Below are 24,093 nucleotides of genomic sequence, written 5' to 3'. Positions count from 1 at the left end.
TAGTAGATAAGGTGCTTTGCATGGTTTCCACAGTCTAATCTGAACAACAAATGCACCTACTTTTGATTGCATTTATGGGACCGTCTTCTGCCACATACCTCCCAGCGACCAATAAGATCTCACAGGGTGGGCCTTCTCCAGGTGCCGTCAACCAGACAATGTCGTTTGGCGGCTCCTCGGGGGAGAGCCTTCTCTGTATCTGCTCCGGCCCTATGGAACGATCTACCCCCTGAGATCCGGACCCTCCCCACTCTCGCGGCCTTCAAAAAGTCTATTAAGACCTGGCTTTTCCGGCAGGCCTGGGGCTGTTCACCTCTTGAATTGAGGTCGGGCCCCACTACGGTTGAGTGTGTTGTGTTTTTAATCTGCCTTGTTTCTTTACTTTTTAAAACTTTTTAGTACTTTTTAAATTGTTCTTTTATGTAAGCCGTCCGGAGTCCTTCGGGATTGGGAGGCATATAAGTTTATTAAACTTAAACTTAAACATTTGAAGAAAAACTTGACAGATTTCCAAACAGGAAAGGAAAGGAAAGTATGGTTGCCACACACACAAGTATATATACACAAACATACAAATGTATGTGCATTGTATCTCTGCATTTCTATGTATTTTATAGAGTCTAAAATTCTTTATATTAAAATTCCAGGTTTTTAGATTCAATATGATGAGGCTTTAACAGTTACGTTTGGAAAAGATTGCAACAGAAAAAAAACAGTCTACAGTAGGAAAACACAACAATAACAGTTAGGGTGTACACACAATGCTAAGCCACAATCTTTTTTAATGTGGCTTGTTGAATAAATCACATTATCTGGCTATACTCACAGCATACTTAGCCATAAACTCCGGTTTATAAACCACAATGGCTGTGTTTATACAATTCACTAAACTGAACATAGCGTGTGAACTTAGGTAATATCAGCCAAGCAGCCAGAATCGCTCAACAATGTTGAGATTATGTAGAACAGCAAAAATATTATGATTAAAAAAGGAGCCTAACAAGAGAATTTAATCAAAGCTAAGACTAACCAGTGCTAAACTCTGAATTCATTTAGCAATAGCAATAGCAGTTCGACTTATATACCGCTTCATAGGGCTTTCAGCCCTCTCTAAGCGGTTTACAGAGTCAGCATATTGCCCCCACAGTGTGGGTCCTCATTTTACCTACCTCGGAAGGATGGAAGGCTGAGTCAACCTTTGAGCCGGTGAGATTTGAACCACCGAACTGCAGTTAGCAGTCAGCTGAAGTGGCCTGCAGTACTGTACTCTAACCACTGCGCCACCTCGGCTCTTTGTAATGCTTTGTAATGTTGGGTCTCAAATCTAGCTTGTAGCAAAGGAAGCCATAGCAAAAATAATTTTGACAATTTAGTGAGCAATTTTGCCAACACAACAGATTTGCACAACCACCCGTGATTGAATAGAAGAGTATTTTCTAAGATGATATCCTCCCATGTGTTAGGCTACAATGACCACCATCACTGGCTTTAGTGTAAACCTCTGTATGACTTTAAATTGGGGAAAAGCTGCAGACGAAATTGAGGTGTCCAAGCCTTTCTTTAAAAACAGATTAGTTTCCAAAATACAGCATCTATCCATGGCTTCAATGGAGTTGTTCCAGTTGTTACATTCACACCAGAGGTGGGTTCCTACCAGTTCGCACCTATTCGGTAGAACCGGTTCATCAAATCTACCGAACCGGTTAGAAGAGGTTCCACCAGTGGACCCGGAAAGCAGGCCACGCCTACAGAAGAGATTCCAAACTTTTTTGAAACCCACCACTGATTCACACGTACCTGGAGAGTGCCTGTAGGATTCAGGCATGCGAGGGAAATAAGTGGGCACAGCATTGCAATCAATGCCATCAGGACTCGTAAAGAAAAGGTCTGAATCGTCATTTCCTTGCAAATGAGAGGACTCCATGTATTGTGGGGCAGAATCCTGACCGGAGTAATCCATTGTCTTGTCTTAGAACTTTCTTCTGCAAACGATAAACCTACATTAAAAAAAAGAGAGAGGCTGTCAAACAAAACAGAAAATACTAGGTATAACAATACTATCGTTGCAATCAAGTATTATTTCAGAATTTAGTACTTAGAGCAGTGTTTCTCAGCCTTGGCAACTTTCACCCGTGTGGATTTCAACTCCCAGAATTCCCCAGCCATTCATGCTAGCTGGGGATTTCTGGGAGCTGATGTCCGCACAGACTTCTTAAATTTGCCCAGGCTGCAAAAACATTTGCTTAGAGGGATGATAGGAACTGGAACTCTGGGATCTATTTCTTCACTTATGAAACTTTGAATTTTTAAGGATTTTAATTTTAAATTTCCCTATAGAACTTGTAAAGCATATGGTGAGGTAAAGACTAATTTTTCCTGAAAAATCTTCCATTTCCTTGCGTAATGTGAAAATTTCAAAATAAATGGTTTTCAAAATGTCTCCCCAGATGGCGCAATTTACAGGCTATAATGTTTGAATCAGCGGGCACTTGGGGGGTTCTATCAGTCTAATGCCAGGTTCATTATTGGAACATCCCATAGGAGAAAATTTACTAATATAATCTATCAATCTATTAGCTAGCCAGTCTCTCCCTCTTCTGTGGGAAAGGAAAGTGTACCATCACCTACAACTGTTTCTCACACTTCTCTCATACTCTAAACTCCTTACCATCATTGTCACCCTTCTCTGTCCTCTAGGCCTGTGATGGCGAACCTATGGCACGCGTGCCACAGGTGGCACCCAGCGCCCTCTCTGTGGGCATGCGAGCCGTTGCCCTAATTCAGATCCACCACACGTGTGCGCAGGCCTCCCAATAGCCAGGTTATTGTCGGGTCTCTGGCGTGCATGCACGGGAGTGGAGCCCATGAGGGGGAAGCATGCGCAGGGGCAGAGCATCTGCAGGGGTGGGGGCGTAGGGGTGGGGGCGTAGGGGTGGGGGTGAGGTGCATGTGCATGTGTGGAGGTGGGCGCATGCATTGCATTTCGGGTGTTGGGGGGGCGAGCACATTTGCACATGTGCTTGCACTTTGAGCACTCATTCCGGAAAAGATTAGCCATCGCCGCTCTAGGAATATTCCAGCTTGTTATTATTGTTCCTGAACTGTGTTTTAAATTACCCATTGTTTCTTATAGGGTCTGCTTATATTTCAACAAACTAATCAACCAGGTGAAATAATTCATATTCCTGATAAACTTTCGTTCTACTTTATCAAAATCCTTTCTGTATTTGAAAAAAAATAGCTTGAGAAACTGCTCTTATCTCCCACTATTTTATTTATAATATGATTTCTCATCAATCTCCTCTTTACTCTCATCATTTTATATCTGTTACGATAAATATCTTCAGTTTGTATTCTGAAATTGCAGACAATAATTTGTGTGATCCCTGCTTTCTGTAGTTGATTGTCATAGACATAAGATGTGACAATCAAATTTTGAACTGGCCAGGCCTTTTTGGACTAATTAAGGATGCAAGCACTGATTTAAAAAGTAAAAAAGTAACCAATATTTCTCTCTTTTGGATTATCCCCAATTATCAGCTGAAATGATGCTCTTAATAAACTTAGCCAAGATGGCTAAAATATCGGCATATATTAAAGATCACTCAAATGAGAGATATAAATGAGACTGGAAAAAATGGATTGACTATATACAAAATAAATACGGGACCAAGAAATTCCAGTTAGCCTATGCTTAAGATCAGAAATGATTTAAATTGTTTAAAGTTAGTTCAGCAAGAAGAAGCTAAGGTCAATGTAGAATGTCATTAATTTCTTTATTTCTTTTTTTCAATAGATTTTAGACTGTGTTTGTTAAAAATCCATACCGTGTACGGGTTCTGGGAAGTTCGGGGGGGGGGGGAGGAGGGGAGTTGGGGGGAGGGGGGAGGGAGGGAGGGGTATGCATTAGGCTAGACAAGAATTTGGTGGTAAACTAGAATTATTTTGACATACAAAAAATTGTACTTCGATGTCTTACTGATTGAGGAATGATGAAATGTTTGTTTTAAAAGAAATAAAACTTTTGAACTCGTAATAAGTTGATCCAAAAAAAAATCCCTTTTCCATAGCACAATATCCTGCTTGCACAAAACAGAGGGGACATTAGCATAAGTCTGGTGGATTAACAATTCTCCTTTCGAAAGATGATAAATGGTAAGTACTGTATATTATGGGTACTTCAGGGTAGACATATACTTTCCCTATTTATGTATCATCATTAGCCATGCCTATAGGTTCCACCACAAAACCGCGGTGGACAAAAGCGCGTATGTGACGTCATCACAGCGCAACAAAAACATCGCGCTGTGAGCGGTAAATTTAAAATTAAAGCGAAAACCTTACCCTAACCCCCCCAAACCTAACCCTAAACCTAACCCTAAACCTAACCCTTAACCTAACCCTAAACCTAACCCTAAACCTAACCCTTAACCTAACCCTAAACCTAACCCTAAACCTAACCCTTAACCTAACGCTAAACCTAACAGTAACCCTTAACCTAACGCTAACCCTAACCCTAACGCTTAACGTAACCCTAAACCTAACCCTAACCCTAAATCTAAACCTAACCCTTACCTTTATGTGAATCGGCTTGCTTTAATTTAATTTTAATTTTAATTTTAATTTTAATTATTTATTAATTTTTTGTCGCGCTGCTGATGACGTCAGGTACGCGCTTTCGTCGAGCGCGGTTTTGTCAACCGCGGTTTTGACGGGTCACGTGCCTATAAGTCAGCATTATAGAATTCTTTATTGGCCAAGCGTGATTGGACACACAAGGAATTCGTCTTTGGTGCATATGCTCTTAGTGTACATAAAAAGACAAGATACATTCATCAAGAATCATAAGGTGCAGCTCTTAATGATGGTCATAGGGTACAAATAAGCAATCAGGAAACAATCAATATAAATCATAAGGATACAAGCAACAAAGTTACAGTCCTTCAGTCAAAAGTCATAAGTGGGGAGGAGATGGGTGATAGGAATGATGAGAAGACTAATAGTAATAGTAATGCAGCCTTAGTGAATGGTTTGACAGTGGTGAGGGAATTATTTGTTTAGCAGAGGGTGCAGTTGTCTATCCTGATACTAGCAACATCATTCCCGGTTTAAAACTACCCCGAAATTAAGAAATGGAAGCATCCAAATTACTTTTCTCTTTCTATCTTTCTCTCTGATCTCTTTCTCAGAACTGACAACTCATTTCAGAGCGTGCTTTCTTCTCAGATAACAATATGCACATCTGATTATGTTCCTTCCCCCTAAAGTGTGTTTTTCTGCACTAGCATTGTGGGTATGCGTGTGTCCATGTGTGCCGTAATGGAAATTTACTATTGCACTGAACATAATGCAGAAAAGCAATGTGTCAGACATTGGGGAACCCCGGTTCAAAAATCCCCATTTAGTCATGAATTTCACAGGAGGACTTCCTGTGCACATCACCCAGAGTTGCTTTCAGTAAGATGGGCACCTGTATAAAATAAATAAATAAATAAATGACTTAGGGTGAGCCTCTCTTCTCTGCCCACACTTCTTTCAAAGTTTTGTTTGCAATAAAACAGTAATGACGGTGATGCAACCACACAGATCAGAAATACCCACCTTTTGTCTTAACCATGATCAATCTTTGAGAAAGTCATCGATGGTTTTCCTGCTTATGATGGGACTGAGACAGAATTTCCTCAAGCATGCTTTGGATGGGCTTCGTAGCTCATTCTTAGCCACATTTATTAACTAAGTTGACTTCAACGGATAATTAGAACTGCAGAAAAAGCAATTGCTACCAATCTGCCTTCCATTGAAGACCTGTATACTGCACGAGTCAAAAAGCGGGCTGTGAAAATATCTACAGACCCCTCACATCCTGGACATAAATTGTTTCAACTTCTACCCTCAACACGATGCTATAGAGCACTGCACACCAAAACAACTAGACACAAGGACCGTCCTTGTGCTTAACAACTAATTCCCACAACACTGCCAAATTATCTACTAAGACTGTATTACTATTCGTCTCTTCCTTCCTAGTAGCTATCTCTCCCCACTTACGATTATAATCATGTTGCTTGTATCTTTCAATTTATATTGTTTTTATTAGTTTCCTAGTATGATTTGATAGCGTATTAGTAACCTTGACTATCACTTAAGTGTTCTATCTTTTTATTCTTGATCAATGTATTTTATTCTCCTTGTGCACATTGAGAGCGTATGCACCAAAAACAAATTCCTTGTGCATCCAATCACACTTGGCCAATAAAGAATTGAATTGAATTCTATTCTAATTCACAACTGGCTGAGTTCACTTAACAGGTTCCACCACAAAACCGCAGACGACAAAATCGCGCTGGACGAAAGCGCGTACGTGACGTCATCACAGCGCGACGAAAACATCGCGCTGTGATCGATAAATGTAAAAATAAAGCGAAAACCTTACCCTAACCCCCCCATACCTAACCCTAAACCTAACCCTAAACCTAACCCTTAACCTAACCCTAAATCTAACCCTAAACCTAACCCTTAACCTAACGCTAAACCTACGCTGGACGAAAGCGCGTACGTGACGTCATCACAGCGGACGAAAACATCGCGCTGTGATCGATAAATGTAAAAATAAAGCGAAAACCTTACCCTAACCCCCCCATACCTAACACTCTAAACCTAACCCTAACCCTTAACCTAACCCTTACCTTTATGTGAATCGGCTTGCTTTAATTTTAATTTTATTTCAATTTTTAATTTTTTTCGTCGCGCTGTGATGACGTCAAATGCGCGCTTTCGTCGAGCGCGATTTTGTCCTCCGCGGTTTTGACGGGTCACGGTTTATCCATCCCAGAATCACCAAAAAACTCTCTATGGGCACGGAATGGGCCCATTCCCAATTCCAATCTTGCCTCTGGCCTCAGTCACAGAAGCTGCCTGGTTTCCTTTCAGAGGAACTGAGACTGCCCTTGGTAGGGTAGCATCCTAGGGGCTTGGTAGAAAAATAAATAAATGCTACCAGCCAGGATATGCTTTGTCCCACAGTTAACAGCAAGAGGGGGGAAAGGCCCTAAGTCCCTGTAAAAACTCACTTAACAAATTTCTCACTTAGCCACATAAATTTTGGAATCAATTGTGGTCTTAAGTTGAGGAGTACCTGTATTAGGCAACATCTGTTTGCGCTGCTGCGGGAAGATGGGAGTTATGCTGAAAAACGCCAACCTGAAGAAGGCTATTTGAAACCAAGTAACAAAATCGGGGTAAGTAAAATGAGGTTCCCTCTGATCTCCCTGTGGCTCCCATCCTGCGGGCATGTCAGAAAACCTTGAAGACTGTGCTGTTCTAGGCCTTGGGCTGGGACACTTGAGGCCCCTGCCAATTGGGCATGGGGTACGGTTAGTCAGATCAGTTCTTTTCTTTCGTTCATAATTATGTGTTCGAAGACTCCAATTAGTCCAGAATGCAGCTGCGCAAGCGATTGTGGGTGTACCTTGGTACCTTGGTACACCCACGTTACACCTATCCTCCGCGAGTTGCACTGGCTACCTATTAGTCTCCGAATCCGCTTCAAGGTGCTGGTCGCTACCTATAAAGCCCTACATGGCATCGGACCTGGGTACGTGAGAGACCGCCTCCTGCCGATTACCTCTCTCAGACCAATTAGATCGCACAGGTTGGGTCTCCTCCGGATTCCATCTGCCAGCCAATGTCGGCTGGCGACTCCCCGGGGGAGAGCCTTCTCTGTTGCAGCTCCGGCCCTCTGGAACGAGCTCCCTGTTGAGATCCGGATCCTTACTACCCTCCCGGCCTTCCACAAAGCCACCAAGTCCTGGCTGTTCCAGCAGGCTGGGGGGAGCTGAGAAGCATCTACCTCCACAGAAATTGTGAATGTTGGTTTTGTTTTTAATATGTTGTCTTTGTCTTGTTCCCCCCTTTCCCTTGTCTTTTGTGAGCCGCCCGGAGTCCTCCGGGAGTGGGCGGCATACAAGACAAATAAATAAATAAATAAATAAATAAATAAATAAATAAATAAATAATAAATATTCTACTTTCATTTTGCTTGGTTTCATTATACATTGCCCAGAATTGGTTAAGAGTCGGGTGGTGTGAATTAAACAAAACATAAGCCCCCACTTGTGTGTAAGCAACCTTATCTTTGGTAGCTTCCTGTGTAGCTGTAAAACCTGACAACCTCAGAGGAACTGGATATATACAGCATATAACCAGAATTGCCATGGGTTTTTTTTCCCCCCCTCCTATTTTGCTTCTGAACTTCCAGAGGCGCTGGGCCAGTCACAATGTTAAGCGGATTAGACAAAGATCCACTTAAGAAGTTCCATCTGTTTCTCTTAAACCAGGGCAGACACTATTGCAGGGGAACCTCAGCCTAACTTCATCTTGCTTTTGCTCTAATTTAGAACTGTGGGGAGGAGTTTAGAGAGAGAAAAGCAAAAGAAAAGCCGAAAGTGGTCCGTGGAGTGACGCAGAGGAAATAGCTGTTTGCTCACAAGTCAGATAATTTGCCACCTGGTCTTTCTGGGCAGTTCTGAAGCGTTAAGAGAAAAGTTATGGCACATGGAAATAACAGGAGGATGGTTCTGCTCACCTTTAGTTCCAAACCTGTCCACCTCCTTTGTGGCAGATGGGTGGGGAGAATAGGTATTTCCCCACTCCTATTTTAAACCTCTCCTTTGTCAGAAAAGTAGATTCTGCTTCACCCATCAAAGTGTAAGTGATGAGTTCCAGGTAAAAATATTTCCTATAAATGATGAGGCCTCCTCTGCATCATCCCCTGAACTTCTTTACTGCGCACAAATCTCCTTCCCTAATAACCAAGGAATGCCGAGGACAATGTTTTAGCATAATTTGCCTTCTGAGGAAAAATTTCCAAAGATTTTTAGACATTGGGTTGTTAAAAATATTAATAATCCAGTGTTCCTTTAAAAAAAAAAGACATATACATTTTCAAATAAACACGAAGCAAATGAATTTACTAAGAGTATTATAAATAATGTCTAGATATCTCACCAACTTCATAATCTGCTTCCACCAGTCAAATCTAATTTTGGATGCCATCTGGGGTATGATACATAGGCTTGGTTCTTGCAACATACCAAGTCCTTACTTAACCATCATGGGCTACGTCAAAAGAAATTTAAAAAATTCAAAGACCTAGCATGTTGGTCCGGTTCAGACAACATGTTATAACCCAAACCACAGAATCACAAACTTGTCACCCATTTCATTCTTCAAGAGTGCTGTGCAAGCCTGCCAGAGGAATATTAAAGCCATGAACATTCATTAACCGATATATCCTATTATCCATAATGAACAGAACTTTCTCCAGTCAGAGGTAGAAACCTGATTTCCTCTAGATGTCAGAATTATGATTCCCATCAATCGAACCATCATGGTAAATGTCAAAAGTTATGGAACCTGCAATTCAAAATACCAGCTTGTCAATCTGCTACCAACTCTCTGAATGCTGGCTGCGAATTCTGAGAATAGTAATCTCTAAATATTTAGAAGAAACCTGTTAGTTCATACAGCTAGGACAGCAGTCCTCTCTAATAATCTGACAGGTTGCTGCAGTATCAAGACAGATGGACCGATGATCTAACTAGAGTACTCTCAAGTTCACATTGTTCAACTATAACATTTTTAATGGATGTTTTCTGGAAAGAGAATAGGAATACAACAGTGGGGAAGATTAGATGCTTAATCTCAAGTCATTTTTTTAAACACAAGCAGTAGCTGCCTCCCTCCACAGAAGTATCAAATAATAGAAGCTTTTTCACTCTGGTGTCAAAAACTACAAACTTGAGCTTTGTCTTCATTTGCGAATTTCCAACAGCAATACAAAACAAAGGGACCTATCTTGTTGTGGAGGAAATAGGTGGAGGAAGGTATGAGCTACTGCAACGTGCTCTACATGGGGCAGCCCTTGAAGAGTATTCGGAGACTTCAGCTTGTCCAGAATGCAGCCGCGCGAGCGATCGTGGGTGCACCTCGGTTCACCCACGTTACACCTATCCTCCGCAAGCTGCACTGGCTGCCTATTGGTCTTCGGATACGCTTCAAGGCGCTAGTCGTCACTTATAAAGCCCTTCATGGTATTGGACCTGGGTACTTGAGAGACCGCCTGCTGCCAATTACCTCCAATAGACCTATTAGATCCCACAGATTAGGCCTCCTCCGAATTCTATCCGCCGGCCAATGCCGACTGGCGATTACCCGGAGGAGAGCCTTCTCTGTGGCTGCTCCGACCCTCTGGAACGAGCTCCCCGTGGAGATTCGAACCCTCATCACCCTCCAGGCCTTCCGCAAAGCCCTTAAAACCTGGCTGTTCCGACAGGCCTGGGGCTAAAGAGCTTTTGCCCCCCTCCTTGAATGGTATGGTTGTTGTGTGTTTTAAATTGTGTATTGTTATGTTTGTTTGTTTTTTATCCCCTGTCTGTACCCCTTCCCTGACTGAATTGTGAGCCGCCCTGAGTCCCCTTCGGGGAAAAGGGCGGCATATAAATGTAATAAATCCAATCCAATCCAATATGTTTGTCACCTTGAGTCATTTGGAAAAATAATTTAAAAATGGCATACTAATAAATAAAAATAGCAGTAGCAGGTGTCCAATAACTAAGTTTAGCTAAAGCTCAAGAAGAGGGATCATAATCTTTGTGCGAATCCTGTTCTCTGCAAACCTTTCTTCACGTTGATGAAGACTTCTGAAATTAGGGCCTTTGTATTCCTAGAGGGATTCTAATATCTTGGGGGATTAGGGTTTGCATAGCATGAGGAGCCTACATGGATCCCAACATCACCTTACTTTTGAAGTTCAGAAGAAACCGAGGAAAGCAATGGAGAATGTGAAGCAATGGAACTGTATCCCTAAAGTTCAAAGTTGCTTTTGTCAGTCATGAATGTTCTGGAAAGTAAGACAATCTGAGGTTACAGATACAGCTTGTTCTCAGAGAGATTGAACTTCCTTTGTAGTCTGGGTATGCTCTTAGACTCCTTATTGCTCCTGATTGAGAGCTGTGGCCACCAGTATCTTTGCCAGTCATTATTTGGTACTCTCTCTGGAGAAACAAATCAAACCACTGTCACATATGCATAGATCAGTGGTTCCCAAACTTGGCAACTTTAAGACTTGTGGCTTTAAGCTCTGCTGGCTGGAGAATTCTGGGAGTTGAAGTCCACAAGTCTTAAAGTTGCCAAGTTTGGGAACCACTGGCATAGATAATCGTAACACATTTAACTTACAGAATGTTTAGCTGGAAACTTCGATTGATTCCAAAGGCAGACTTTAAAAATTGGAAGAACACAGATCATTGAAGGTCCAGTATCAAACCGACTAGACAAGTTCGCGCTATTTCCCAGACTCATTGTGGGACTGAATGCAATTCTCAACCCAAAAGTTATTTAATTTCCCCCTTAACCATGATGACTGTGAGATCAGGAATGAAATCTAGGAGGTGTTTAGAGACTGGGGTGAAGAAACAGTTATAGTAATAGAGGTCTATAATTATCCTCCTCTGGATAAATAACTATTCCCATCTCAAAAAAGAAGTGAACCAACTCATGATCGACTACATAGGTAACAGTTTTTACTGTTTTAATTATCCATCTACACAACCAGGAAGGAATGTTTTGGGTTCCTCCCATCAAGTGGGTGTATACTAGAGGGAGACCTTCTCAGCAGCTGGCCTGCCCCTAGGGAATATTCTTCTGCAGGAGCCCAACCTGTCCCAAAGGTTTGGTCTTCTATTTCCAGGGCCTTCAGGTGTCTAGGAAGCTGCTCCTATTATTTAACTGGGAAAGGGAGGGGGAGTTTTATTTTCCTGTGTTTTTAAAATTCCATACCAACATATCTGATTCTCAACCAAGAGCTTCCTCAAAAACCAGCAGTTGTAAAAAGGATGTTGAAAAGGGGGGAGGGAGGGAGGAAAAAATATCCAAAATGTTTGGGAATTATATCAACAAGAGAAAAGAATGGAAAGATTTATCTAAATGAGAAGGATATCAAGGAATGCAATCCCATGCAAAAGAAATGCAATTTAATAGGCCTGGAGAGGAGAGGTGAGATAAACAGTAAATAACTTTTAGTTAACTACAATAGTAACAATGAAATGTCAAGGGACAATATTTAATGATACATACAGGTGTGTTACCGGGGGGGGGGGGGGGGGGAACGCTTAGATATCTTACTTAACCGAATTAATTTTAGAATATGTTATAAAGGTGCAATGTTATTGGAGATCTATTGAAATTGCAAATGAATGCCAGTAGGTGGTTGTGTCTTTTAATATAAATGATTCTAGATAAAAACATGTTTAAACAATGGTAGCTAAATGAGAATTATGGTACAGGGATAGTAAAATACATAACTTTTCTTTCTTGACTTAAAATGTACAACCTGATTTGAATGAAGCACATGTAAGGATTGTGGAAGAAACGCACGGAATATATTTGTAACCAATCGATACGCTTTCAACAAGATGTAACGAAGGATGGTTTTTTTTGTCTTTTTGTTTAACTAAAACAATAAAAAAATTTCTCAAAAAAAAGAAATGCAATTTAATAATAAGATTTAAAAATGACAAGTTATATTAAAAGACCATAATTGACTATAACCAAATATATTAGAGAACAAACATCTTGTAGGAGGATGGCTGGAATATAGAATTAAAAGAATGACGACACCGCACAAATATTTATGACTAATTGACAGTTTTTCTCATGACATAAAATGTAAGGGAGAGATCTAGCCTCAACTTACATTTTCAGGAAAATACTTCAAGGTGGCGTGATAAATAATGGTGACTGGAAATGCAGTTCTAGGAGTTGACAAATTGATAGCAGGCAAATTGATTGATCAAGACTCTGCTCATTGATTAACAAAACGTAAGATGCTCTCTCTGAAAGTTTGGAAAAGAGATCAATGTAATGCTTTTTTTTTTTTTTAAAGATTGGAATTTAAGGGAAGGGAATCCAAATAAAGTATCCCATGTTGTCAAACTGGTGAGAGCTTATTCTTAAGAACCAAACTATACCATATAGAAGAAAAAATTATCTTGACTTATACGCACATTACTAATTTTGAGTTTTTAGGGAAATATCCAAAGGAGGGCAAGGGATGATATTAATCAGATTAACGATGATATTTATTTTCTGAGTAATTTAGTTTTGAACTAAATTATGGAATTTGCTACTCAAGACAAAGGAAAAGGGACAGCTTTGAAAGAAAAATAAGAACTCTGATGGAAGTCCCAAAGGTGCTTTTCTGGATTTTCTTGTTTGTTTTTTTCTTGAAAATGTTTTCCTTTCTCATCCAAGAAGCTTCTTCAGTTCTGAACGGACAGAACGGAAGAAGCTTCTTGGATGAGAAAGGGAAACATTTTCAAGGGAAAAAACTAAGCATGTCCAATTGCCTTTTGGAATAGCACCTTCGGGGCAACCTGGATAATTGAGAACCTCCATAGATTCTGGTGGAGAATACGGCTATCAGTGATCACTGGTGATAGGTAACAATTGCTCAGAGACCGCCTACTGCCGATCACCTCCATACGGCCCATCAGATCTCATCGTTTAGGCCTCCTCCGAGTTCCATCCGCTGGCCAATGCCGGCTGGCCACCACGCGGAGGAGAGCCTTTTCGGTGGTAGCCCCGACCCAATGGAACAATCTCCCCGTGGAGCTTCGTACCCTCACCACCCTCCAGACCTTCCGCACAGCCCTTAGAATCTGGCTATCCCGTCAGGCCTGGGGCTAAAGTTTGTGACCCGCCCGAATGGTATGAATGTTGCGTTTTAATTATGTATTGTCTATTTGTACAAGTCTGTTTCCCCTCTTCCTTTTGATTGTGAGCCGCCCTGAGTCCCCCCAGGGAAAAGGGCGGCATACAAATAAACACAAATTCAAATTCAAATTCAAGTGGCAGTGTTTCCCCTCTGTTTGCTTCTCGGCTTATCACACTCCTGTTAGCCACCATGGATACAAAATACTGGGCTAGATAGGTCTTTAACCTCAGCTCACAGCCCTCTTCTGATTTCTTGCATTTCATTTTGTTTTGTGAGTTTATGAAGAGTATAACTGCAGTACTGCTCCCTGATACTATCTTCTAGTTCAGTTATGGCTAACCTTTTTGCCTTTGCGTGCCAAAATTGTGCGTGTGTGCAACAAGCGCACATGGATGCCCACACCCATAATGCAATGTGCTCCACCCTCTGCGCATGTGCGCATGGCCCCCCCCACGCTCCCTCCATGCATGCATGCGACATCCCCCCTGCCCCATTTTGGCCTCTCTGAAGCCTCCTGGGACCAAAAATGTGGCGCGGGGAGCACACCGCATACCCCTGCGCTCACTTACCCCCTGCACATGCACGGGTGACCCCCCATCCCTGAACATGTGTGCATGTCTCTCACATGTGCGGCAGAGATCCGAAAATCAGCTGGCCGGCGGGAGGCATGTGTGCATGCGCAGTGAAGGCGTAAGTTCATCATCACGGTTCTAGATTATTTTGTGTCCCCCATTTATATACAGAACATAATAATTATTTTAGTACCTGGCTCAGTGGTGGGATTCCAAATTTTTTACTACTGGTTCTGTGGGCGTGGCTTTGTGGGTGTGGTGTGGCTTTGTGGGCATTGCAAGGGAAGGATGCTGCAAAATCCCCATTCCCTCCCCACCCCACTAACCTGCTTTCCAGTTCCATTCTCCTGTTCAGGGCAACAAAAGAAGATCAGCTGGGAGGCAGCAGGGGGCGGGGCCAGCCTATTTGCCAATTCTCCAAGCTACTCAAAATTTCCACTACCGGTTCTCCAGAACCTGTCAGACCTGGCTGAATACCACCTCTGACCTGGCTCAACAGTAGTACCTGTGAGTCGGATCTAAGGTGTCCTGGTGGACTACCACTTAAGTATGAATTAGCAGTGTAGAGGGACCACATCAAGATCACAGGAAGCCACTTTATACTATACTAGTGAGGCCACATTTGAAATACTGAGTCCAGTTTTGGTCACCATGATACGAAAAGATATTGAGACCCTAGAAAGAGTGCAGAGAAGAGCAACAAAGAAGGTAAGGGGTCTGGAAGCTAAATTGTATGATGAATAGTGAATGGAACTAGGTATATTTAGCCTAACGAAGAGAAGACTTAGGGGAGGGGAAACCTGATAGCCATCTGCCAATACTTGAAGGGTTATCATAGGGAAGAGGAGTTGGATTTATTCTCCATAGTACCTGAGTGCAGGACAAGCAGCGGGTGAAAGCTTGTCAGAGGGAGATCCAATCTGGAAATGAGAAGGGATTTCTTGACAGTAAGAATAATTAATCAGTGGAATACCTAGAATTGTGAGTGCTCCATTGCTGGAGGTGGTTGTTTTCCCCACACACAAAAAGCTGCTTCGTAACTTTTGACTGGTAAGTCTAGGATCCAAAGATGCAACATTTTTCCAGATGTTGGCCATACTAATTGAGCTGATATGCATTTCAAAAATTGGACAGATGGCACGATGAAAAAAATAACTAGACTTTAATTGTTTTTTAATTTAAATAGAATTATCTTTAAATAAACATAGTTTATGCATGTAACGATTTCCCATTGATCATATATTTAAAAATATCAATAGGTAGCAACTTTTGAAGAATCTTGGGAATTGCATTTAAGACTTCTGGGAACCATTTGCAGCTCCAGAACCTCAAGATCTGCCTTTTTGGTTTAGGAATTGCCCATTTATAGGAACTTCCTTTAGCAATAATGGTTGTAGAAGGCTGTTCTGCAGGCCATTCACATTTCCTAATAAGAGAATTATTAGAAGCACGTTTCAACTTTTGCCGAGTAATTCTAGGACAAAACAAGAATGGTATTTTGGCTGGGTTTTTTCCTTTGTTTTCGTTTTGCAATAGTAGGCATGTTTGCTGATATCCAATATAGCCCCAAGAGTAAAAATGTTCCAGATTTTCTACCCCCCTCCCCAATCAACAGTGATACATCAAACCAACTCTGTCACAAACATTGGAGATATCACCTTATCTTTCAGCCGCACCAGCCGTTATCAGCAAGAATGAAATTTCCTTTTTAATATTTCATTTTAGCCCAAATTACAGTTGATGTCCTCCACATAAGTCAACCTGCTGTTTCTGATCTACGCTGGGAAAGAGAAGAAGGGATGTGGGTCCCAGGGATGATTATAGCATTTTATCACTGCCAACCCCAGATAATTCGGATAATAATCTCTAGGGTATTTGTTATTGGGGGGTGCCTGGGCAACTGAAGCAGCAATGTTAAACCACCTTGAAAGAGATCAGATGCTCCCTACAGTGAGCTTCTCTCAATTCACTGCATCTCCCATCAGAAACTTTGCAGGACAACAGAGCCTCGACCTTTGAAAGAATCCAGGGATTTGGAAGCCAAGAGGCTGAAGGTAAATCAAGAGCTTGGAAAGAGGGTTGTGGAAATATTGGGTATGGATATCATTCTCTCCAAACAGTTTCGGCAATATTCTGAACCAGGATAGGAAGAAAACCACTTCCAAAAAAAACCCAGCCAACCAAACCCAGGCAGGGAAAATCTAACCAATTTCCTGAACTTTGCATGGATTCTTACCAGGACAGATACTAAATCAGACTCAATGATTTCTGGCAGCAGAAGGAAATTGGCATAGAGGCTTTACGGAGAGAGACAGAAACACTAATAAGAATTTCCTCCCTTTCACTGCATTCTAGATTTGCGTATATTATCAAGCCAGATTTACATTGCCAGCCTATTCCTTCATCTTTATTATTCATCCAGGCAGTTTCTTATAACATTTCTCCATATACCATTAGGCTACAATTCTTTCTTTCTTTCTTTCTTTCTTTCTTTCTTTCTTTTTCTTTTTTCCTCTTCTTCTTGTTCTTCTTCTCTTTATTCCAGACTCATTCTTAAGTAGCCTTTTTCTTCCCCAATTTCATGATTTTAGTCTTTCCCAGTAGTCCTTCTTAGTAGAGAAAGGCTTATCACATCCTTTTTGTGATGATGGAGAGCAAACTGTCGTTATAATGATGGCTTCTCTTGACTCCCTTCTCTTTTATAGCTGTCAGGTACTTTATACTACAAAAAAAAAACTATGGGAAATTGTGGCCGATGAACAAAACAAAGCCAGTGTTAGAAGGACTCGGGATAAGGCCAAGGCTGACAGAACATTCTACTGCCAATAATAACTAAAGATGAAAGTATTTTTTTTAAAAATGACTTTATTATTTTTATAAAACTGAAGAAGGCAAAGATCTAATACTCTTTCATCCTCCTATTTTCCCCATAACAAAAACCCTGCGAGGTGGGCCGGGCCAATCACTTTTTCAAACTAGCTCAAAGTCACTGGCTTGCTTGCATGTCTGACGTTTTCTAGCCTGGAGCCTTAATCACTAGACCAGAGAATTTCCTGGTCTTCTTTTTTTTTTGGTTCTAAAGCATTTTCATTAGAAATCTAATTCCTTCTATCCTGGAAGTTTGTGTAGGTAGCAGCAGATGTGTTTATATTCGATGTAGTATAGTTGCAAAGAATATAAGCTTGAACATTTTCCATTCCAAATTGCCTCTGAAAGTAACTCACTGGGTGGAAGGGGGTGGTGGTGTCTACTTTTTCTTAGCCCACACGCCCACCACAACATGGGAATAACAATAGTGGCCTGCCTTGTGAGATCATGTTTGATGTTGATGTTTGATGTTTATTTTATTTATATGCCGCCCTTTTCCCCCGAAGGGGACTCAGGGCGGCTCACAACTCAACTAAGGGAGGGGGATACAGACAAAAAAAAAATTAAAACAACACGCAACAATACATAATTTAAAACACACAACAGTCATACCATTCGAGAAGGGGGTAGAAGCTTTTTAGCCCCAGGCCTGTTGGAACAGCCAGGTTTTAAGGGCTTTGCGGAAGGCCTGGAGGGTGGTGAGGGTTCGAATCTCCACGGGGAGTTCGTTCCAGAGGGTCGGAGCGGCCACAGAGAAGGCTCTCCTCCGAGTAGTCACCAGTCGACACTGGCCGGCGGATGGAATTCGGAGGAGGCCTAATCTGTGGCATCTAATCGGTCTAGAGGAGGTAATTGGCAGCAGGCGGTCTCTCAAGTACTCTCCCTCTCATTGCAAGGACACAGTGCCATGGGAGAATTGTGATGATATCTTGTTAATACGCCAAGGGGTTTTGGGGCTATGTTAAAATTCAGATTAATTATAGCATAACCAACTCTGTTTAGCATAAAGTAAAGCACGCTCATAGGGTCCCAGCGTCAATATGCTTCCCTTCCTTCATTCTTTGATTGCAGACTTTTGAGGCATTTTTTGTTTCTCCTAAGAAAGATGTTCAATTAAAAATAAACATACCTGTTTATATATGCATGAGTGTAATTTGGGGTATGATGTCCATTTTATAGAAAAGGAATCGGTGTTGAAATCATGGCTTGAAGTCAGGTTCCCTGTCTCTAAGGCTCATTCAGGAGATTGCACAATTCCACAATCTCACATGAAGTGCTGGGACCATGTTCCCCCAGGAAGTTGAACAGCCAGATTTTAGATTTAGTTATATGGAACTATGGCGCCAGATCCTTCTGACATAAACCAAGTTTGCTTGATCGCTTGCTTCTAAAAAGGGACGCAAATGCCTCCTTGGCTGAAAAGCAAGGGCACGGAATTATAGTGTAGGAGGGGGGCTCCATATGGACATGAGGTTTCCCTGTAGAGGAACTGGTTAGATTGATATGTTTGGGCCATCTACCATATTCTTCCAGTATTGTGTAGTGAACATGATTGATGCACACTTTGGGGCGGGTGTGGGATTCTCTATTTCATAACATTTTGTTAGCGCATTCTGCCTCTGCTCCATCCACTATTTCAGCAACCCCACACTTTCATTTTGTGTGTATTCAAGAAAGGGCAACTGCCTTCCTTCCATTCTTGACTCAATGCAGTTGTTTTGCAGTATATCAATCTCTCAGTCCAGGTTTTCTAAAAATGTCTACACGACTCTTGGGTGACCTGTTTCTCCATTTCCAAGCAATGCTCTCTTTTCGCCATTCTGTTCTGACGGTCATACAGTATATTTTCTTTTTAAATTTATATTTTGCTCTCTCAATAACCTGTAGCCTTTTTACTGACAGTCAGCTGCCAAGCCCTTTATTCTCACACTTGATGTTCTCCACATTATTTTTTTATAGTAACTGGACAAAAAAAATTCTCTCCTTTTTTCCCCCTTTGTTTCCAACAACTGGAATGCAGAAAGCTAGTTCACTTAATAACAAGAAAAACTCAGAATCCCAACCCACTCTGTAAGAATTCGGAATACCAGCGCACTCTACCTGATTCCTTGTATGTTTTGGCAAAAGCAAGTCTTAATGCATTCACCAGGTCCCAATGCCAAGTATGAATGTTTCCCATCTGTCTGTTAAGACTTATTCTCCAGATACAGAAACTCATCTTGCCCTGGCAAGAAATTGACAAGCATTGACCACCTGCTTATTTATGAATCTATTATATCCTGCTCTTCAATTATCAAATCTATCTTCTTTATAGTTTTGACAGACATCTTTCTGAATCGCTGATCATCTGTCCACATTGTCCCCGAAATGTACAGCTTTAAAAAATAATCTCAATTCACTAAGATACTCCTTTTTTTGTTCATTTATTTGTAGCATTACATATTCTAAGACCACTTCATATGTTTTTAGAAGTTCTAAATATTCTCTTCCACTATAATCAGTAGCTTTCTCTAATAGCTCTATTATTTCTAACAAATTTGGTTCGAACACTATTCCTTCCTTAATTTTTTTTAGAAAAGGAAGACAGCAGGCAGGTAAACCACCCATCTTACTACTTCCAGCAGAAAAGGCATTCTCATTTTTCCATTGCCTACAGCTGGGGTTATGCCATATACATAAATGCAAGAAGCTGCCTTCAGCATGAGAAGTTGCCCCAAACCACCCGAGAACTTGTTTTCTTTATCATACCCAAACAAGAGCTAAGATAGGGTACCTCTACCCATGTCCCAAATGCATTTCCCTTACAGACAAATACAACCAGCCCTGTTTTATGTTTCAATTTCAGAAGACCAACTTCAGCTAGATAGAGCTTATTTCCAGCTCTCTAGACAACCATGGTGCCATTTCTTTTTCCAGCTTGTATTTTTCAGTCTAGTTTCCCTCCCCACCCCCCTTTAATACTAGTTCCCTTTCTTAGTCTTTCCTGGCCATCTCTCAATCATCAAAATCCCAACCAAAAAGCAACAGGCGTGTTTTAAACCACAGCATTTTAGGCCATATAGCGGATCAAACTGACCTGATGCTGAGGGCACACCTTCTCTAAGTTCTGGATGTCTCTTGGTCCACAGAATTGGAGAATAAGAAAAGTTGGGCTGACCTTGGAGAAAGTGTTCCCACTTCTGGCTGCTGATCTGTTCAACTGAGCCCTCTTAAAAGATCCCAGCCTGTTGATGATAGAGGAGACCAAAAGAGAAACAGGGAGGGGACCAAAAAGAAAAAAAAAAAGAAGAAGAAGAAGCAAGCAGACACCCAAGTGATGTCTCCGCCTTCTCCAAAGGGCCCCGACAAGGAAGATGAAGAACAGGGGGAAAAAAGACTGCATGTATGTTTATATGTAGGGGGAACACTCCTACAGCTTCCGTATGAACCCAATGAAATTAACACTTTCCCACTGCAGTCAATTCAAGGATAAGCTCCAGAGTCTGAAGTCGGAGAGTAGAAATCTAACTTCGGGGAACCTGTATTAAAGCCTGAAATGGCCACTGCATTTAGTAAGGATAAGGATAAGCAAGGATGACAGAACTCCAGACCTCATCCAAACGTAACTGGGGAACTGAAGTCCCTGCAAATTAAAAACAAAACAAGGAAGTTCATCATCAAAGTTAACATATCTGTGGCGGTCTTATCTCTTACTAGTTGAATCCAGGAATGTAAGATATCGTTTGCACAGTCTTTCATGGTGGGAAAGATGTAGCAATTAGTAGCCTTTCCCTCTCTCCCTCTCTCTTTTCTCCAGCTTCATTTTACTGTTCTCCAGAGCTTTCATGTATAAAGAAGGTGGTATAGACAGCGGGTGGTAACTTCTGGGTTTGGATACTGAAAAGTATAGACGACACCACAGTGGAGGTAAACCTGAAAGAAGACACTTATTTAGTGGAGGAGAAGATTGTATACAGTTGTATAATAGATCACAAAAGTATGAGTGACCTCCACTGGAAGTAGGGAATCAATTTCTGGGAGACATAAAGAGGAAGTTGCTTGGGGCATCTTGAAGGCATCTAATTGGCCATTATTTGGTATTTGGTATTTATTAGTATTTATAGGCCGCCCTTTTCCCTGAGGGGACTCAGGGCGGCTTACATAAAATGGGGAAGGGGGGGTACAGACAATAGACACAAAGCAGTACATAAAAGTAAAAATAGTAAACAACATTCATTCATCATTCGAGTGGGGACAGATTATCTTTATCCCCAGGCCTGACGGGCTAGCCAGGTCTTAAGGGCTGTGCGGAAGGTCTGGACGGTGGTGAGGGTACGAATCTCCACGGGGAGATCGTTCCAAAGGGTCGGAGCTGCTACTGAAAAGGCTCTCCTCCGTGTGGTTGCCAGTTGACACTGACTGGCAGATGGTACTCGGAGGAGGCCTAATCTATGCGATCTAATTGGTCGCAGGGAGGTAATTGGCAGGAGGCGGTCTCTCAAGTACGCAGATCCACTACCATGGAGGGCTTTATGAGTGACAAGTAGCACCTTGAAGCGCACCCGGAGATCAACAGGTAGCCAGCGCAGCTCGCGGAGGATAGGTGTTATGTGGGCGAACCGAGGTGCACCCACAATCACTCGCGTGGCCGCGTTCTGGACTAGCTGAAGTCGCCGGATGCTCTTCAAGGGCAGCCCCATGTAGAGCACATTGCAGTATTCCAGCCTAGAGGTCACAAGGGCCCGAGTGACTGTTGTGAGGGCCTCCCGATTCAGGTAGGGTCGCAACTTATGGGAACAGAGGGTTGAACTTGCTGGTTCTTCGGCTGATTTATTTATTTATTACATTTATTTGCCGCCTATTACACAAGGTGACTGGTCCAGCAGAGCTACTCTTCAAAGCAGAGCTCTGGCTTTATTTGCAATTAGTCTTGATCAGAAAAATAGGTCTGAGAGTGATGCTGAAGGACAGAGAAGTAGAACCAATAACTGGCTTCTTTGGCTTTCCAAATTAGTCTCAGTTAAAAGATGGGTGCTCTTATCCTGCCTTTAGGGTAGTGCCTTATACAAATGGAATTCACCCTCCCCGTTCCTCTCTCCTTCAGCTAAGAAATTAAATGCCTTTGAAACTAGAGCTCAAACACATCCTGGCATAAGGAGAGATGCCTAGAAATAGGTATTTATGGATGCAAAAAAGGCAGTGCACAATCTCCCCTTCCTCTCCTTGCAACTGTAGGTCTGCCTGTCCAGATAGTGAATTGCAGCAGGTGCTATCAGGTTAAGTTCTGGTGTTTGAAAAGGACAACTAGATTCATTAGGAAGCGACTGTCATATTTAGTTGACCAGTCCATTCTCATTTTAGAAGACCGTGCAGCACACATCACGATAGCAAGGTAAAAAAAATTCTAACCTATTGTATTATTTTGGTTGGTTGCACAGTCAGGCTGAATATTATTATCAATTTTTCTTTGATGCAATGTATTATTATTATTGTTCTTGTTATTCCTGTTGTCATTGCAGAGACTTGCGAAGTCATGAATTCGTCTCAGGGAAGGCTATATTTTCCATGCATTAAAATACTGTATTTATTTGTAATTGGATCAGGGCTTACAAAAGCCACCATGTGAAATATTAAAACGCATTTGGAAGTAAGATGCTGTCCTAAGCCCCAGGAGTAGTGATGGGATTCAGCCAGTTTGCACCACTTCGGGAGAACCGGTTGTTAACTTTCTGAGCAGTTTGGTGAACTGGTTGTTGGAAGAAATCATTAGGGCAGAGAACCGGTTGTTAAAGTATTTGAATCCCACCACTACCCAGGATGCTTCTATCCTCTTCCAAATCTTGCTTGATTTCACTTGGAAGAATATATACAGTACATATACTTCCACCTTTAATACAGCATTATAGTATAAGAAGGCAAATGCTACAGAAAATATAGGTGTTGCTTGCAGTATTGTTTGGAAAGTGGGCTTAGAAATCGGCTTCTTTGACTGGCTGCCTGACAGCCTTCACAATTGGGAACAGAAGCTGAGAATTTAGAAAAGGCTATGTTTCTGAAGGCCCCATTTCACTGCAAGGATGTGAGGAGAGGGGAGCTATCATAGTTCCCATCATTCATTGCAACACTGAGGAGATCTGGGATTGCCCCTCTTGAATTGCCTGTGGGACCCTGCCAGCATGGTTGCTCTTCCTCCTTCTAGCAAGCTTGTTTCTGCAAACCTTGCCCCCGTTTCACAGGTATCATTTGGTCTGGCTGAGTCAGGGAGCAGAGGGGTGCCTGCGAGCCAATCCTTTCAGTCACCCCCTTGAATCCCCTAGCCTGTGCATCATGCAGCTTGCCGCTTTCCCCAGCCCAGCTCTTGGGGTGGTGCGAAAGCTGCAAGGCACAGTAGATGTGAGTTAGCAGAGCTGGGCAGCTCTGATAAGGCCTTATCAGAAGTCTGAACTGACGGTTTGGGCTCTGAGTGACAGCGCAGAGCTGGGAAGCAAAACATTCATTAGTTGCGTGGGTGACTGCTAGGGAGCAGCTTCTCTGAAGCCTTCAGAGCAAGAAAAACAGTTTTGCAAACTAGTCTACTATCAGGCATCCTAGAAAACGCCAAAAACTGGGAAAGGGCCCCAAACCCGAACATTTCCTCCGGGCAAGTCAGTGATCATTCCTCACCTCAGCGAGAGAGACACGAGCCGAAGTCAAGTTGCTAGTCCTCACATTTTAAATCAATCAAAAGTGAAGCGCTTTATATTTCATTATTTATATCCCATTTTCCTCATTGTTGGACAATCATGTTATAATTATTGCAGACAGACATTGTAACCCGTGTATTATCAAGAGGAAGGAAGGTAGAACTGCCTTTGGGAACAGGGAAGGGATGAGGGAATCGTTAAGAGGAAACGAATGAGA

The 24,093-nt window shown here is 42.0% G+C and overlaps 1 protein-coding gene across 1 annotated transcript in view; it reads right to left on the bottom strand.

Annotated features, from left to right (window-relative positions):
- Positions 1–20,406, bottom strand: part of GATA1 (GATA binding protein 1) — a 28,685-nt gene extending 8,279 nt beyond the window's left edge. The window contains exons 1-2 of the mRNA XM_087710793.1: positions 20,291–20,406; positions 1,798–1,997 (exon numbers count right to left, since the gene is read on the bottom strand). Of these exons, the coding sequence (XP_087566919.1) occupies positions 1,798–1,960 (163 nt within the window). The 5' untranslated portion in view covers positions 1,961–1,997; positions 20,291–20,406. The remainder of the gene's footprint in view (positions 1–1,797; positions 1,998–20,290) is intronic.
- Positions 20,407–24,093: the final 3,687 nt, after the last annotated feature.

This window comes from Thamnophis sirtalis, unplaced genomic scaffold (genome assembly GCF_051295495.1).
Source record: "Thamnophis sirtalis isolate CommonGarterSnake01/CBP01778 unplaced genomic scaffold, rThaSir2_p1.2 scaffold_3, whole genome shotgun sequence".
Taxonomy (NCBI): domain Eukaryota; kingdom Metazoa; phylum Chordata; class Lepidosauria; order Squamata; family Natricidae; genus Thamnophis; species Thamnophis sirtalis.
This window is presented reverse-complemented; position numbering and strand designations above follow the sequence as displayed.